This window comes from Lepidochelys olivacea (assembly GCF_965140295.1).
Source record: "Lepidochelys olivacea isolate rLepOli2 genome assembly, chromosome: 24".
In the NCBI taxonomy this organism is placed as follows: Eukaryota; Metazoa; Chordata; order Testudines; family Cheloniidae; genus Lepidochelys; species Lepidochelys olivacea.
The window spans coordinates 4,283,554-4,301,700 of NC_140434.1; the positions used below are offsets into that span (position 1 = coordinate 4,283,554).

The following is an 18,147-nucleotide window of genomic DNA, read 5'->3' on the forward strand; positions in this document are numbered from 1 at the left end:
GGCACTGACTCATTCCAACGGGGGGTGTAGACATCACTGACGCATATTCCTCCTGCTCTCTGCCATCCCGAGCAGGGAGCTGCGTGTGCCGCAGCCTTTAATTAGCTGCAAATAACGAAGCTGACGAGGAAGAAGACAACCCCTATTGTGGGGCTGCTCCGTGATGGCTCAGCATACAGTTTAATCGGGTGACTCGACGGGGTTCAATCAACAAGGCTCTTGGGCACCAAAGCGGAAGGGGACATGGGGGCTGTAGAGAAGACAGGCTACAGCAAACCCTGGTGGGGTGGGGTGGGGGGAGGCGGCTTGCCTGCCCGTTTTGCTCCCTGAGTTGGGTTTTGAGTCGCAGGGCCCCGAGTCTGTGAACTGAGGGAACCACGAACTCTGGCTGGGTAAAAAGTGGGCCACTCTCTCAAAGGTAGGCGGCCATTTCTGGGGAGCAGTGACTGACTCAGGCCCCCATTGTTAGGGGCTGAAGGAGTTAGGTGAATTCACCGGGGTTTAGCATCACGGGGGCGGGGAAGCTTTTTGGTCAGGCAGACTGTTTGTGGCTTTAAAATCCGTTTCCTCTGCAGCTTTGCTCCTCCTGCGAGGCTGAATCGACACTTTGGCTCAAGCCGGTCCTTTGCTCAGGCTGGTCCCTGCTGTCCCAGACTCCTGGAGAGCAGAACCCGCTGGGACCCGCCCTGTAAGCACGGCTGAGAGAGGTAAAGGTACCGGGCCTGCCACCTGGGAGAGACCAGCGGTGCAGCCAGTCCTGTAACTGTGTCACCAGTTTTGGACCAGGCAAGAGCCAATAAAACTGGGCGTGGAGCTGGATGCTACCTGGGCGGAAGGAGCCTCGCTACGTTGTCATATGCCAGGCAGCAGTACGCTCCCCCTTGGCTCCATGTGCCTGGCCCACTGGGTCTGGCCCTCACAGGGAAGGAGACTCAGAGCTCTGGTTCCAGCCAGGCTCATGCTAAAGATGGAGGAAATGGTGCAATGTACTAGCTCCCTGCTAGACCTGAATGTAATTTCATAGCCTCCTCTGACCCAGAACCAGAAAGGATCCCCCCAACTCCCATCCCAGGCAGCCCCTCCGGGGGCAGGGCTTTGCCCTATGATTGTACTGTTCTCTCCCGTCTGGTTTTCAATACCCCAAGCAGTGGGGTTCTTTAGGAGAAACTGAAGAATAAGCCTACCTAGCTCCTTTATCCCCATTTTACAGATGGGGAAACTGAGCTACGGGGAGGGGAAGTGATGTGCCCGAGCTCTCCCAGGAGTGACAGGAATTGGCCCAAGGTGTGACGCTTTTGTGGGGAGAGCCCCAGATCACACAGCACGTCAGTGGCAGAAGGGATGACAGAACCCCGGTCTCCTGAGGGCCGGTGCAGGGCCGTACCATGCTGCGTCATCATAGAAACAGGGTTGGAAGGGACCTCAAGCGATAGTCTAGTCCCTGCCCCAGCATGGTGAGGTGGGAGTAAATACACACAGATCACGCCTGCCAGGTATTTGTCTAACCTGTTCTGAAAACCCTTCAGTGATGGGGATTCCGGCCCCCCTTCGTTAGCTGTCCCAGTGCTTAATTATTCTTAGAGAGAGATTTTCCTATTCTCCAATCTTCATTGCCCTTGTCGCTCACTGAGCTGATTTGGGGGGGAGGGATAGCTCAGTGGTTTGAGCTTTGGCCTGCTAAACCCAGGGTTGTGAGTTCAATCCTTGAGGGGGCCATTTAGGGATCTGGGGCAAAAATTGGGGATTGGTCCTGCTTTGAGCAGGGGGTTGGACTAGATGACCTCCTGAGGTCCCTTCCAACCCTGATATTCTATGATTCTATGATTCCTTCTCCTAACCTCGGTGGAGAACAACCTTTCACCCAAGTGAAGACTTCTCCTGTCGGTCCCTCTCCTGAACCACCACCAGGCCTTTCAGCCTGGCCTCCCGGGTCACGCTTCCTAAACCACTCGCGGTTGTTGCTCTCCTCTGGACTCTCCCGTTTGTTCATGTCGTTCTTGGTGCTCAGAACTGGCCAGAGTTTTCCAGCACAGCCCTCGTTGGTGCTGAGCAGAGCAGGACAATTACCTCCCGGATCTCACATAGGACACTCCTCTTAATCCACCCCAGAATTAATAGCACTAAGGCATTTTCCCTTTCCATGCCTCCTCCTGCACACTAACTAAACCCTCTCTCCTGACCCAGCTTTCAGACACTTCATCCATTGCACCTTGGCACTTTGCTGTCGGTGGTTAGACCAACCAGCCAGATTTACTACCCAGGGTGTAAGCCTTCGCAGCTGACGGCAGCAGTACCATGGGGTAGCAAGGCTGCAGGAGGTTTATGATGTAGGTACTATTATGGCGTGTCTTATGCTAGGGTCCCCCATTGTGCTAGGGACCATCCCTGTGCTAAAGAGCAGACAAGCCAGGCCCAGGGGGCTTCATGTGGCATTCAGATCTGGCCTCACATTAAAAGTGACCAGGGATACTCCGACGACTACGGCTGCTTGGAGAACTGGTTTGACATCAGAGAGAAGAATCAGGTGAAACCTGGCGGCAAAGGGCAGGGATTTGGACCCGTTCTCAGCTTAAAAACACTCTCTTGTTACCAGTGCTTAACTCAAATGCCCAGGGGACACTAGGGAGAAACACAGTCTTTGTTAAAAGAAAAGGTCAACCTCCATCCCTTCCCTTTCCCAGAGTAATTCCACAAGCCAGGTCTGCAACCTCCAAAGCAGCTGTGACGCAAACAGGGCAGAGCAGACTTGAGAGGTTTCCAAGATTAATCAACAGCGAGCGCTTCAAAGCCTACCAACCTGGCATCAACCCACTGTCTGACCTAGAGACCTCATAATGTGACTCCCAAGCTCTTAGGTATTGCTGAGCAGTACATCTCAAAGGGATTTGCAAAGGAGGGCAGTATTGTCCTCCCTGTTTTACAGATGCGGAAACTGAGACCTAGCGTTTTACTCAGGATCACCCAGCAGGCAAATGGCAGAGCTGGGAATAGAGCCCAGCTCACCTGAATGCCAGGCCAGCGCTCTGCCTGCTAGGCCACGCTCCTTCCCTAGGGAAGGAAATGCCGGAGCTGGCAAAGGAAGGATGGATATCCTCCCCCGTCGCCCTCTCAACAGGCAGCCCATGAGTTTATACTGGGTCAGCCCTTCAGGCCTCTATGCAAATATAACAAAGAGCAGATACAGCCCAAGCCAAGGCAGGGCCTGCTGTGTTCCCACCAGCCCCGGTGGACCCTCTGGCTCAATTTTAGGCTCCAGAGATGGGAATATTGGACAAAATGAAGCCGGACTTGCACAGGGTCAGGCCGCTGCAGAGTCGGGAACAGAACCTCAGCAGCTGGGCTCCCCAGGTCTGGATCTTAACCCCCACGGCACGTTCCCGATGGGGTTGAAATAAAGCAGCAGACACTACCTCTGGTCAGACTTGGATTTGCTTTTAATGTCATGTACAAAGTTTCCCAAAAGAAGAAGACAAAAGAAAAAAAAAAAGGACAGACAGACAGACACCAATTTAAAATACTTTCAAAAATAAATTAAAGTTTTTTGTAAAAACTACCTTCTGTGCAAAAAGGATAGAAAATCCCCTCCCCCCTCCACTTCCTGGAGGCTTAATTTAGGCTTTGAGCAAAGAAAGGAACTGACTAAAGAAAGTTAAGCAGAAGGGCCCGAGTCTCATTTTCCAGGTCCCTCTGCCAGCCCAGGAGCTTCACAGCAAGTGTGAATCGCCCTTGCCCCTTTATGCTGCCAGGGCTGGTGCAAAGGGTCCTGGGGGGAGGGAGTAGCAGCCCTGAGATAGTTAGCAAGGTGTCCTCAGGCCGGGACATGAATGGCCGTAGTGGTGCTGTCATCCTGAGCCATGTGCAGAGAACACAGACCCTGCCCCCCCCTCAAATGCCCTGGGGGCAGCTGACATCTGGATAAAGGTGACTACGCACCCCCCACCCCAAAGCCTCTCCCTTTAGCTCTGATCCCCAAGTTGAGAACCCTGGGCTAAGGCCTCCCCTCAGCCCCCATCTAATTACAGGGTGTGTCAGCAGCCTGAATTTGTCAGCCGCACCCTGGAGATCCTGTTTGCCAGCCTGGGGAGGAATCCCGCTTGCCATTGCTCGAGGGCATCCTGGGGTGGGGGTGGGAGGCGGGCCGGTTCCTAGATGAAGAGGGATCTGTCTAGGTGTAGGGACAGATCAAAGCCAGGGCCGGCTCCAACCTATCAGGACAGGAGTCTAGTCTCCTGCTCTAACCACTAACACCCACCCAGCCTCTTCCAGAGCTCAGGATAGGACCCAGGCCTCCTGACTCCCAGCCCGTCCTAACCACTAGTCAGCGCTCCCTCCCTGGAGGAAACGGGTCTCACACGCTGTGGGGAGATTGTTTAGCAGAGCCGAGCTTCCCCCGTTCCAAGCTGATTCGGGAGTTTCTGCCCCTGCAGTGGAGACTGGCTCCATGGGGTGCAGGATTCGGGGGGGTGGATCCCACAGCAGGGGTCCCTGCCCAGGGGGAGCGGTGGGGGGATCATTCATGTTAAAAGGGCAGATGCAGCAACTGGGTTGGCCTGAAGGGAGTGCGTGACGGCCCAATCTCTACTCATTGGCTCTGCTCCTGGTGTGCCACAAGACCTGCAGATGGCAGGCAGCTCAGGGCATCCCTTTGAACTCTCATTAACCCCAGCCCGAGCAGACTTGAGTCTTTTTCACCCTGCTGCACAGGCACCCCCGCAGGGCCTGGAAGAACTTTTACCGGGGACGATGCCCAAGACAAAGATGCCCCAGCTTGCCTCTCAGATGCCCCCTGGGCTGACCGGAAGCGTCAGATTCAGAGAGAGCCCCCCATGCCCACCGCAGCAGAATCAAGTCAGCCCCACTGCGTGAGACGCGATTCCTAACCGCGATGGTTCGGTATGTACCGTTGTCTACATAAGAGGAGCCACACAACTGTCTTAACGGTAGTGGTAGCTAGCCGTATTTCCCAAGTGCCCCTCACCCTAGGCCAACACATTTTAGGGTTTAATCCCCCGGTCCAGAACACGGAGTCGCTGCCTGAACAAAACTCCCCCGTGGCCCCTCCTGGCTGACAGTTTAAATCCTCAACCCAGATGTTGCATTCACTTCACATTCAGCTTGCCCTGTGGCACACAAGAACTGCCAGGCTGGCTCAGACCCAGAATCCATCTATCCGGTAGCCTGTCTCTGACAGCGGCCGGTACCGGCTGCTTCACAGGAAGTCGCAAGAAACGCTGCCGCAGGACTGCTGTCTTCCTTCCATGATCGCATGCGTTTCCTCTTGCTTCCATTCCCCCGGCCTTCTGGCAACAGGTGACCGTCTGTCGGAAGACCTATGCTAGAGCTTTTCTTGGCCCGACGCAGTCTGCTCACTTCCAACCCCCATCGGCTGCGGGGACAATGACTCAAGGGGTGGTGACTGCAGGAAGAAGAGTGCCGCAAACAGATCTCTTTGCTGATCGGCTGTGGCAGCAAGAGGAAGTGCTTGGGGCCAGTTTCTGGGGAGCGCTGAGAGCGCAGGGTTTGTACCGTGAGCTGGGGAGGTTTCCTGAGAAGACTCTGCACTTTGCTCCTGCCGTCCAAGGAGGAAGATAAGTCTCTCAGCTCACCCCTGTGATGTAGGCATGATCTCCACTTTACAGCGGGGGGAAACTGAGGCACAGCCTTGCTGAAGTCACAGCGGCAGAGCTGGGAACAGAAGCCACATTTTCTGCCTCCCAATTGCCTACTCTAACCACTCAGCCATACTCCCTTGCGTTCTGCCACCAGGTACTGTGGGCCTATCAAACACAGGTCTACTTCACTCCTCTCCCAGCCCATGAACCTCAGCATGCGGCCTTCAGGACCCATTCCTTAACCACCTCTAACAGGTCAGCGAAAAGGTGGCAGCACAAATCAGCGTTCAGCAATAATGAGTAGCAGATTGGCACTCGACCGCCCCAATGGGGTGGATGCATTAACCTGGGAGTGACGGGCAGCGGCTGAGCCCCTAGCTACGGTACCTGGCACGGGCGATAAGTAAGCTCAACGGTATTTGCATTGGTTGAGCTGACTGGAGAGACTCAAGGTGAACCAGCAGAATGCACCACGACCCAGACAGGCGAGAAAGGAAGGCAATTAAAACCAAGAAGCTTCAAGCTCAGTGGTTTGAGCATTGGCCTGCTAAACCCAGGGTTGTGAGTTCAATCCTTGAGGGGGCCATTTAGGGATCTGGGGCAAAAATTGGGGATTGGTCCTGCTTTGAGCAGGGGGTTGGACTAGATGACCTCCTGAGGTCCCTTCCAACCCTGATATTCTATGATTCTAAGAGCCCTCTCCGTCCAATTAAAAGAAAAAGCAACCCTTGAAAGAAACAGCTGAGCGATGCTTTATTCTGGGATAGCGCATAGCTCAGGACTACCAGTAGATGGCACTACAAACCCCAAACGCCTGTGGGCAGGACTGATTCTTCATTGCCCTACGCCTGGTGCACTTATTTACACCGGTTCTGATCCAGCAGCATTTTGCACCAACTGTGCACTGGTGTAAACAACAACAGGGCAGGGCAACTGGGAATCAAGCCCTGGGATTTCAGCGCTACCGACAGGATCGGCGGTAGAGGTCTGCGAAGCAGACCCAGGCGCCTCATACTAGATCTTGGCCCCGAGACCTCCTTCCGGGCAGATTTGATTCCAGGTTCGGGATTATTTGTAGCTAAGTGCCACGGACTCCTCAGAAATCTTTCCACATTCGGTTGCTCGCTAAGGGAACGCGAGGCAATGGAAAACCCAAGTGGACAGACGTGTCTTTGCGAAGCTGCTGGCGTTGTCCTAGCGGAGGAAAAGTGGCTTTGTTTAATAAGTCCCTGTTATTCCCTCCCCGGGAAAACAGCCCCTTTCGCTTAAATGTGCAACAGAAGATCTCGAGAGCGAGCGCGCGCGTCTTTGCAGCTGAGGCGGGGAAGCCGGACAGTCCACCCAAAGCAGAGGAGGAAGCAAAACTCCCGGGGCAGGTCGCGAAACTGCACGAAGCTTTAGTGCAAAAACGGCACGTTGACTAGAGCCGGTCAATTTCCCATGGGGCTGAGTGGAGAATCTGGAAGGGGTTTAAACCCAAGGACCTGATTCTCGAGGACACTAAGGTTCTTTGATGCCGCTCCGGCTGCACAGAAAGGGCCCGCCTGTGGGCCCGGGGTACAATTACTCCCACTTTAAGGCCTCCTTATTGTGGCCTAAAGGGGCTTCGGTGTGAATGAGATTCAGGCCCCGAGAGTGACAGCTGTGAATGATCCCTGTAGACATTGATCCTGATGCATTGTGCCCAGGGACCCTTTTACACCACTACGCTCCTCAGAGGCGGTAACTACTGTGAGCTGGATCCTAAGCCCTCGAGTACGTGCTGGCAGGATGTGGGATGCGAGGAACTCCCGTGCTGAGCCTTCTCCCACTGCAGGGGCTCAGTGGCGCCCCCCGGGGAGCGACCGAGCTAGGCCGGAGCTACGCTAGTTCCGCCGAACTGGACCGCTGGCAGCGTTAACTATTTACATCCCTGAACTGCACGACCTTCCGAACCACCCCCCTCGCCCCGCCCCCCCCCCCGCTCCAGGGTGGGGGAGGCCGCCCAGGGGGCTACGACGTGTGGCACTGGACGTGCGGGCGTGAGGCCTCTTCGAAGTCGTCTTCGTGGTAGGCCTCGCCGGCGTGGGGCTGCCACCAGTGTCCCGGCTGGGAGAAGTAGTCGCTCAGTTCCACCTCCTTCATGTCCTCCGTCGCCATGACCTCTGCTTGGGGTGGGAAGAAAGTGCGGAGCTGGCGGAGATGGTCGGGGGAGAGCCAGCCTGGCTCTGGGAATCTCACCTGGGGGACGCAAAGCGAGATGTGGAAGGACATCCAGGACCGAGGGCCCATGCTGCAGGGAGGGTGGGAAACTCCCTGACAGCAAGAGCGGACATCAACATCACCCCAAAAGCCCCAGCTCCCTCGCATCCTCCCTCCTGATGGAAACGACCCCCTGAATGAGTCAATGAACCCACCAAGTGTCCACCTAAAAGCCACGTCTACAACCAAAGCGCTGAAGTCGGGAGGCAGCAGGTGACTCATAAGCCTCTTATGTGAACCGGGCACTAGAGGGAGAGAGAGAGTCACAGGGGCTATAGCCCACTGTCCTCACCGGTCTCGTACCTAACCCAGAGACGTTGCAGCTCTGCCCAGCCCCGATTGCTTCTCTGATCTTCCCTCTAACTTGGCTACGCCCTGCTTCTCCCCAGATGCTCGGAACGGATGGCTCCTTCCAGGCATGGCTCTGGATCCCAGATCCACAGAGGGAGGGGCTAATCACTGATACAGAGCCCATGCAAGGCTGGTGGCTGCTTGGTAAGAGTCGTCAGAGCTGGGAACAGATCCCTGATCCCCAGGCCCTGCATCTCAGCCCCCAGACAGGAGGCAAAGCCCTCTCAAATCTGGATGGGGTTTACTGGGCGTCTCTTTGGGGTGGCCGGTCATTTCATTGCTATGGAGCTCAGGGACGGACAGAGTCCTCAGCTGGTGTAAGCCGGCATGGGCCCAACACCGGGGCTCGGGCCACTGACACCCCAGCTGGGGCTCAGCCCCATGGGCTCCCTTGGAAGGTGCCTGCCCCGCCCCTCACCTGGAAGTGTATGATGAGCCGGCCCTTCTGGGCGGGGCTTCTGTAGATGGGCATGCCCTCGTTGGGGACGCACTTCACAGATCCTGGCCGGATGACGTCACCTGAGCGGGCGGGGTGAAAGAGAGCCAGGCGGTTTCAGCCCCTGTGCAGGACGCTGGTTTGGAAAGCCCACATGCCTGGAGCCTCGCAGGCTTGGGACAGCTCCCTGCATGGCCCCTGGCTTGCTGGGCTCCAGCCAGTGTCGCCCTAAGGATAGCGAGCCCACAGGGCCGCATCACAGTCACACCTTGGCATGCTGTGACCGAGAGGTGCCAGGGAGATGCCCAGAATGAGACATTCAAGGGGTTGGGGAGTTTGGGGAGGTCCCTAGATGAGTCTCTCACAATGGTCTGCATGGTGGGGGGCTTCCTGCTGCAGGGCTTTGCTTGACTGACCTTCAAAAGAGGCATCTTTTGGATCCAACATGTGTTGGGGTAGTGGCCATCCCTGGGCTAGCAAGGGGCTGTCTACAGGGTATATTATTGATTCCCTGTGGTTGCCTTTAATCTGAGCCACGTGACCAGATGTCATGGTGATGGGCACACAAACAAATAAAGGTCGGGTCTGTCCAGAGTGGGTGGATATCACCCTCATGCTACAGGTAGGGAAACTGAGACACCGTGAGGGGAAGTGGCTTACCCAAGGTCACACAGCAGGTCAGTGGCAGAGGTGGGAATAGAACCCAGGAGTCCTGGTGTCCAGTCCCCCCTGCTCTAAACCACTAGACCCCACACCTCTCCCAGACTTGGGAACAGAACCCAGGAGTCCTGGTGTCCAGTCCCCACTGCTCTAACCACTCCCCTCCCAGGAATAGAACCCAGGAGTCCTGACAGCTCCAGGTTGCCGACTCACCGTGCTGTGAGGAGACGAGCAGGGTCCTGTTGTCCAGAGTGTGGACAACTTGCCTGAAGCCACAGAGAGCGTCCACCAGGCTGATTTCCTTTCGAAGGACCAGGTTGTTGCCAATGCGCTGGAAGACAGGGTGCTCCTTCTGATCCAGGACGATGACCACGTCCCCAGGCTCTAGGCCGGGCACCTGGTCCCCTTCCTCATGGAATGTGATCCTCTGCCCGTCCTGCATGCCTGCAAAATCAACACTGATAAGCTGGCGCCCTGGATCACCCCACAGGCTAGCTGTCAAAGTTCCTGTCCTGGATCCCCAGACTCAACCCTCCCTCAATCCAGACAGCACCCTGGCCTCACCTCTGTCCAGGTGGACATTCAGGATCTTCTTCTCCCGCACCACCCGTCTGCCGTTGCAGGTCAGGCAGCGATCGAGGGGCCGGACCCACTCGCCCTGGCCCTGGCACTGTGAGCACATGGTCTGGATCTGCTGGATCATGCTGGGCCCCAACTGGTGGATGTGAAACTCCATGCCAGTGCCATGGCACTTGGGGCACCTGCTGTCGACGCCTTCCCGGACCCCGCAGCCTGCGGACAAGGGAGGAGAGACAAGACAGAGGGCGTCAGTGCAGGCCTGGGGGCTCCCTGGGCGGTGGAGACACAATGCAGAGCTACACAGCAGCAGCTTCGGGATGAAGCTCCTGCATCGTCTCCAGCTTACATCCCCTCATGGGCAGGGTAAATGGACACATGGAACAGACAGATGGGACGCACCAGCCAGGGATCTCAGAGCTCTTGGCAGAGGAGAGAAGGGGTGGAGCAAAATCCTCATCCCCATTGCCCGGCAATGCCCATCTGGTGCAGTGATTTTGGCAGAGCTGGGATAGAACCCAGAAGCCCTGACTCCCAGTCCTCTGCTCTAACCATTAGCCCCCACTCCCCACCCAGACCCAGGAACAGAACCTAGGAGTCCTGATTCTCAGCTCCCTGATCTAATCACAAGCTCCCACTTCTCTGACCCAGGAAGAGAACCCTGGAGTCCTGACTGCCAGGCCTTTCCTGCTCTAATCACTAGGTCACACTCCCCTCCTGGAGCCAGGAACAGAACCTGAGTCTTGACTCCCAGTCCTTTGCTCTGGCCCCTGGACCAAGCTTTCTCTTCATACACCCACAGCGGAGTCTCCATAATCTGAGGGTGAAACTCAGCGGGAAGCAGCCTAGACAGGGTTGCACTTGAGTGAGTGTGGCCTCATGCCCCCTAGCCCTGCCCCCAATTACAGCCCCACCCCCAAATTCAGGTCACTCCTGGTGCTGTGCCAGAGGGAGCTTTGACATGAACATGGGAATGAGGAAGTCCCAAGAGGCTCCGCCCTTCCTTCTTCTCATTGGCTGGAGATTGGAGGGGCGGAGTTATGCTTCCCACCTCACTTTTTGCATTTAAATAAGATGCAGGGCCCTAGACTAGGGTTACCATACGTCCGTATTTTCCCGGACATGTCCAGCTTTTTGATTCTTAAATTGCCGTCTGGGACGAATTTTTAAATATCTAAAAACGTCCAGGATTTTACCGTTATTATTTTTCCCCAAAAAAGAGTTGATTATTCAAGAAAGAGAGTGAACGTTGACCATTCGAGAAAGAAAGTGAATGCTGATCTCTCGAGAGAGTGTCCGCTTTTTCTCCCTAGCTCCCAGGGCTTGTGCCGCGGAACAGCTGTTTTGTGCGGCTGGGAGGGACGGGGGAGGAGGGGGAACGTGGCGCACTCAGGGGTGGAGGCGGGGCTGGGATTTGGGGAAGGGGTCCAATGGGGCAGGGAGGGGGCAGAGTTGGGGCAGGGACTTTGGAGAAGGGGTTGGAATGGGGGCGGGGAAGGGATGGCTGGAGGGGCACGAGCAAATCCCCCCCCCGTGAACTGTCCTCTTTTTTGAATGTTCAAATATGGTAACCCTGCCCTAGACCCGGTTCACTCACCATTGCACTTGCTGCAGATGATGTTCTTCTGCAGGGACAGCTTTCGGGTGGTGCCGTTGTACAGATCCTCCAGGGTCACCGAGAGCGGATGCACCACTGTCTTTCCTGACCACAGGACAGAGAGAGATCAGACTCTGATCAAGGACCACCCCCATGTCCCACAGGGACAGCAGTCTCCCTGCACCTCAAGCCATCTCCACAGTGCCTTAGAAAAACTTTACAAGCTAAATACATACAGGGAATGCTTTGCCCAACCCAGAAAGGCAGTCACCTCTGAGGTGGAGAGTAGCAGCTGTTCAACAGCGAAGAGCAATGCTGCGCAGGGATCACCCACGCAGCAGTGAAATGCAGCCACCTCTGGGGATGGAACATGGCAGCCGTTGAACAGCTATATAATGTCATGCAAGAGGACAGTATCAAAACCGTCCTGTCACAGTTACAGAACCCTCTCCAGTCTCTCTGAGTTCACGCCTACAGGTGACAGACCTCTTCCACTCTTGGACCGTGTACCTGGGCTACGGCCCCATGACCAACCCTGATAGCAGGCCTGGCTGGGTTTGGCCCCTGCAGTCCTTCCCTTCGGGAGCCAGTCAATACAGAGACCAGACAACTTTCTTAAAACAAAGAATTGTTCAATCTTAACAGCAAAGCAGGAGAGAGAGAGAGAGAGGATTTTAACCCAATGAAGAGTCAATCTGCAGTCAATCCATTTTCCTCCAAGGCTTATCAGCCCCTGGAAACTGAGGCTGGCTCAGTCGCTTTGCAGGGCCCGTGTCTCTATCTTGGCCTGTTCTCCAAACAACTCACTGGCAACGGCCCCTCCTCCACTCCCTGCTCTCTAGACCTGTCAGTTCCCAGCCTTCGCGACACAGCTGGGTAACTTCAGCATCTTCACGATTACTAGCGCGGGTTTTGTTTCTTGGCTTCCTGCTTGCCGGCTGGGGTTTGATCTGGAACCCCTGTTCCCTACCATGGTTCCCAACAACGCTGCTATTAAGCAGACCCACCTATGCACCCAGTAAACATACCGGTGTCGTCATACAGTAATCATTTCCCATGGTCAGGTCACACGGTATTTATACATTAATACAGAGTGGCCCCTTCTCCTTCACACCCTGTAGTTAAGTGAAAGCCCCAGGGGAATTTAGAGAGTCAGGATGTAATTATCTGAGTGGGAATTTGGACAGCAGCCCGGGACTAACCTCCGTCCAGCTCCTGGCTATAGGGCTGTAATGAATAGGAGGGGCTAGGGCCTCATTTGTAAAGGGGTCACCCCTGGCAACACAGCGCCCCCTAGAGCTATGCGGAGGGACCAGTTCTGTGAGAATTCCTGGGGAAGAGAGCCCTCCGCTGACTTGCCAACGCCTCTCTAGGCAGCATCCCGGTTTAATGCAGGACCAGATCACAACCCAAAGTGGCTGTGGGGAGGCCTCACTGCCTAAGACCCCCCAGCTCAGCAGAATGAATCCGGACTCACTTATCCTTTCTTAGGTTGCCTTCAGCAGGGACAATACACAACATCAGTGCAGCCTCTTGCTGCAGGACCTGAGCCTCCGGGGGCCTCCCAGAGCCAGATCCCCACCGTTTCCCTTGAACACCTGTCCCTCCCAGCTCAGGAAGACCTGAGGGCTTAACCCTGATCTCTAGCATGGGATCCCATGCAATCAGCACCAAGCCCTGTGTCCCAGCAATCCATCCCAGGTACCTCTCCTCTCCGGCCGGCCAGGCATCCGCACCCCTCCTCCGAAGAACATGTTGAATATGTCCATCGGGGACCCAAATCCTCCTCGGCCTCCCGCGCAGCCTTCTTTCATGGCCCGCTCCCCGCCCCGGTCATACAGTGACCTCTTTTGGGTGTCGGACAGCACCTCGTAGGCTTGTGAGATCTGCTTGAACTGGGGAAGGGGAGAGGGTTAGAGACGCCGCGTGTTCCAGCGGGCGGGCGGCGCAAAGGGGTCGCTACCCTCTCTACCTACCCGCTCTCCTTCGCTGGGGTTCTTGTCGGGATGGTATTTCAGCGCCAGCCGCCGGTACGCTCGCTTGATCTCGTCCAAGGTGGCGCCTGGCTTGACGCCCAAGAGGTCGTAGTAGCCCGTTTCTTTCACCATCTTTCCCCTCTGATGCGCTGGTGGAGGAGGAGAAAGCGGGTTCAGAGCGGGCCCCCTGCCAATCCAGCTCTGCACATAGGCACTGGCTCCCCCACACTGCCGCACCCAGTCGCACCCTGAGATGGCAGACTATATACCAGCTCAAGAAACCTGTAGGCCCCAACACTGCAGTACCTGAGCGCCTCAAAATCTTTAACCCATGAAGCAGGGCTGTGCTATTATCCCCATCGTACTGATGGGGAAAGTGAGGTACAGAGAGGCTAAGGGACTCACTCAAGGAAGTCTGTGGCAAAGCTGGGAACTGAACCCAGGACTCCCAAGTCCTAGGTTACTGCCCTAGGCAGAGGACAGACCCGCAAATGGGACTCTAGGGCTAGTGGCAGGATCAAGAGCCCTGGAGGCTGGAGTCCTCTGTTTATGCAGACAGCAGGACATGCTCTCCCTGCCCTCCAGTGGATCTGCTGTCACCGCTGGGCCAAACCCAAGTGGCCCTGCGACCCCACATGGAACAACCCCAGAGTGGGAAGCTGGGTCCAGCCCTGCAGAACAGGAGCTGAGCCACCATTGCGGGTTCACTCTGGCCTCCACCCATGGCCTCCCCGCAGCAGTCATTTACTTGGGAAGAGAGGGGAGCCTCAGTTTCAGATTTTGCCCCCAAAAACCTCTCCGCAGCCCTGCTTCTGGCCTTGAAATCTACCAATGAATACCAGTGGCAATGGTGGTTTTGGCAACATGGATACCTGCCCGCTGGGAACTATGGTAAGTCCCTCTCCGAATTTCCTGCCTACACGAGCCACCAGGCAGGAATGCCTTTTCAATTACTAGGGACCAGGGCTAATTAAGGTTGGGTTATCTAAAGGCAAAAGGCTCCATACCCTGTTACCAGCCCAGCTAGTCCCTGTCCTTGGCAATATGCTGGAAACAGACAGCATCTGCTGCCCTATGGACTATTGCAGCCTGTGTCTTTAAGCACTGGGGTGTGGCGTTTTAAGTGTGACCAAGGCTCAGAATGGGGACATCCCTCCCTTTTGTGTTCCCCTATTTAATCCCTCCCCTGCAAACCAGGGCTGCTAAGCCTGTTTAGTGCCTACGTCCAGACTGCCAGTGGAATAGAAAAGGCTCTTGGCTCAGGTAATTAAAAAAGCGGACCACCGTGACTATTAGCAGCAGATTGGCCCAAGTCAGCTGCGCTCGCAGCACCACGAAGGAGCAATGCAGCTGACCTTGGGCACTGGAAAATCCACTGCGATTATGTTACCAAAGGGGGATGAATAACACAGCACTGGCAAACTTTGTTGCCTGATTCTGTAAGAAGCTGAATGCCTCCCGATGGGGGACAAGCACCCTCAGCTGCTCCGGAAGTCCACAGGCGCTGAGGGTGCTCAATAGCTCCCAGGAGATGCTCGGCTGCTGGCAGGCTCAGACCCTAGATTGGGTGCACTGCTTCTGGACCCGCTCCCAGAGTTCAGGTCAGACAGAACCCAGCTTTGACCGAGTTTGTGGGATTCCTAGATCTGTGCCCTTGTTACAGATCCCCGGCCCAGGATGCCTGAGAAGGCAGAGGGCACGGTGTAAATTACACGCCCACTAGCTTGGACAGGGTAAGTCTGAAGCCAGCGTGATCTGTTCCCTTGACCCGCACCCCCATCCAATCCACACAACGCATTCCGAAGCTCACGCCCTTATCCCAAAGGCTGCAGCAGGAACCTTGGTTTGGACCAATTTAAACCGGCTTGGCACCAGTGCAGTCTTCCAAGTCCACGTGAAGCCCCCTCCCTAGTAGGGTTAGACCCTTGCCAACTTCAGCCATTTTGAAACACAGTTTAAAGGGCAAAGAGACTGCAGCGCGGGCTACAAGCTTCCTTCCACAACAACGGGGGCCAGATGTTGGAAGATTCACCACGGACAGGTTAAACTGGCTTGCCCAGGACTAGGTATGAATGATGGTGAGGCTGCAGGATCAACGCCCTGGTGACGGGCCCGGCAATCCTCAGTTGTCGGCAGTTTCAGCAGGGTGCTGTCCCTGGACCCGGCTGGGGTGTAACTGCCTCGGGCTAGCAGAGGACTAATAAGATCAAAGCTCCACCATCCTCCACTTGCTGGTAAGAGTTTACTCTCTTCTCCTCACTCCAGAGCCTCTTGTCCACTGCAAGTGGGGAGGGTCTTCACTACTGTACCCCTCCACCCCAACCTCTGTTTTTAGGGTTCCCTTCCTCCATGAATAGCTACCGCACCTCTGCTGCTCCTCAGGGCTCTTCTGGGCAACAGCAAATCCAGATCACCCACACAGGGCTCTGAACAGCAGTTGTGAAACTGACCGGAATCTTGTTAATTACAGGGTCAGCAGAGCTCCCAGCCACAACTGGGAGAGGCCTGTCTGCAGGTTCAGGCTTTGTTCACACTTGGGTGGTTTCTCTTTGTAACTTTAAGGGCTGGAAAAGTCTGTTCAAATGAAAGCAGAGGGTGTTGTGCAGATGCTGCTGGGGACAGCACCTTCAGCTCAGGGGGGTGGGGCTTTTTCAAGATAACACTGGGAGTATCTTAGGACAGCTCTGCCAACAGGTGCTCGGAGACGAAGGTGCTGAGGGCCACATAAGAACCTAAATAGAATAGAACACCCCTCTCGCTCCACAACAGAGACCCTGAATACCTGCAGCACAGAGCTAGCCCTGCAGAAAGTACAGTGGGCCCAGCAGCACACAAGAGTTCAACCAGGCCAGAATTTGGGGCTGGGGCTGGGCCTCCCCCCTGCATACCACTGTAGAGGAGTCTACGGGCTTGACTTCACTGCGGCATTAGATCGAGCATCACCCCCAACCTGATGCCCATCCACACACAAAGATCTTTTGCTCGAGTTAAGTGGTGTTTTAAACCCATGCTAGCTGGCCCAGCGGGGTGGGTACTTGAAGCTGGAGTGGTGCTGATGAAGTGGGGACTCTGTTCTGTTCAAGTTATTTCACAGTGTGGCTGCTCTCACTTGAGCTAGGCTCACTCACGGTGGTGCAAACCCCGATATGGACCCCCTTATATCGGTTTAAAACTGGCTAAGTCAGTTTAACTCACACGTGTAAATCTACCAACAGAAGCGAAACCAATAAGAAATAGTTTGCGGGCAGTTACACCGGTTTAACTAAATCTGTTTAAAAATGCAACTTTAATTAAACGGGGGCAACTGTGTGCCTAGTCCAGGCCTTATTCTAGTTTCAAATGGAAGCGACACCACAGCACAAAAGCATTTCTCAATTGGCAGTGTCAGCAGAGAGCGCAAGGGCAAGGCAGGGCAGGGGTCACGGGCGAGATGCTAGCAGGACGGCATTGGAAAGCGCGTCCTGGTGCCAGCAATACTGCATCGTTTCTGGGGATGAACGAAAGATCCCAGTTTCCAGGGCTGTCAACTCAGAGGGAAGTTCACTAACTCCAGCGAACTCTGCAGTGGGTACTTCAGAGGCTCTGAGAGACAGGGCCCAAGCCCCCGTGGGTTGGGGGGCGGGGAGGCACTGGTGAAGAATGAATCTTCTAGCCATACAGAGCAGGGGCAGCGCTGATCAGCCCCATCCCTGACGCTGGAAGGCGAACGGGGCGCTCGGTCCCCGTGGCCCATTCGGACATTGGCCTCTCTGCTCAGGGTGCCAACAGGGAAGGTGATGGTGTCCCACCCCGCAGCACCTGTCGCAGGGTGGGGCTGCCCTGCCTCTCCCAGCCGCCCTTAGCATGGGGTGCTAATCTCTGGGGTGACACAGTACACAGCCCTGACCCTACCTCGGGGTGGGGGGCGGCTGGACCCTGGGATGGGGGAGGGACTCAGGCATCTAGGGCCTGGCCATATCAATCTCTGGGGTGGGGGAGGAACCTAGGGGACTGTCTGGGATTTTCCCCAACAGGGTAACAGCCCCTGGGGTGGGGAAAGGACCCAGGCGTCCGGGAAGGGTGTAAATCCATGGGGTGGGGGAATGTCTGGGGGGGGGAGGAATCCCACGGGGGAAGGACCCAGGCGTCCGGGGAGGGCTACTCGGAGATCGCAGACCTGGGAGGGGAGGGACCCAGGCGTCCGGGGGGCGGGGAAGGGACCTAGGCATCACGACGGGGGGGAGGGGGGACCGACGATGTGCAGGGGGGGAAGGGACCCAGGCGTCCGGGGAGGGCTACTCGGGGATCGCAGACCCGGCAGGGGAGGGACCCAGGCGTCCGAGGGGGGGAGGGACCCAGGAGTCCGAGGGGGGCTACCCGGGGGCCGCAGTCCATGACGGAGTGGGGGGAAAGGACCCAGGCATCCGAGAACCCCCCCCCCCCCGTAACTCACCCACCTTCAGTCTTCAGCTTCTTCCACCCTTCTCTGTCCGAACTCTCTGGAAGCCCGGACACGCCCCCTCCCCACCCATTGGCTGCAGCCCAGCCCCGAGACCCGCCCCTCACGGCGCCCGCATCGCCCATTGGCTCGAGTTCCACCCGAGCTCCGCCCCCAGGAAGGGGACGGCCCCGCCCCCTCTCCTCCCAGCCACCCATTGGCTGGCGTTCCGGCTGGGCTCCCACCTCCCTCCCACTCCCTGCAGGGAGCTTGTGACCCCG

The 18,147-nt window shown here is 56.3% G+C and overlaps 1 protein-coding gene across 2 annotated transcripts; it reads right to left on the reverse strand.

The window, feature by feature from the left end:
• Positions 1-6,340: 6,340 nt before the first annotated feature.
• Positions 6,341-17,931, reverse strand: LOC311512223 (dnaJ homolog subfamily A member 1-like). Of its 2 annotated transcripts, none has more exons than XM_084613321.1 (8): positions 17,882-17,931; positions 13,450-13,598; positions 13,179-13,368; positions 11,474-11,578; positions 9,865-10,092; positions 9,514-9,744; positions 8,623-8,723; positions 6,341-7,832 (listed from the first exon to the last, which is right to left on the reverse strand). In XM_084613321.1, exons 2-8 carry the CDS (start codon positions 13,579-13,581, stop codon positions 7,605-7,607), a joined length of 1,215 nt encoding a protein of 404 aa, XP_084469447.1. In that variant the 5' UTR covers positions 13,582-13,598; positions 17,882-17,931; the 3' UTR covers positions 6,341-7,604. The 2 variants fall into 2 exon arrangements, with proteins under 2 accessions (XP_084469447.1, XP_084469446.1); XM_084613320.1 differs by having other exon boundaries at positions 17,886-17,930.
• Positions 17,932-18,147: the final 216 nt, after the last annotated feature.

Bases quoted from the DNA above. Each gene is read 5' to 3' on its own strand.
- LOC311512223 (XM_084613321.1), bottom strand. From the start codon at position 13,581: ATGGTGAAAGAAACGGGCTACTACGACCTCTTGGGCGTCAAGCCAGGC. The intron at 11,579-13,178 runs GTACCTGGGATG...TCCTGTGGTCAG, and splicing joins TGGCCGGCCGGAGAGGAGAG to GAAAGACAGTGGTGCATCCG. The intron at 10,093-11,473 runs GTGAGTGAACCG...CCTTGTCCGCAG, and splicing joins CATCTGCAGCAAGTGCAATG to GCTGCGGGGTCCGGGAAGGC.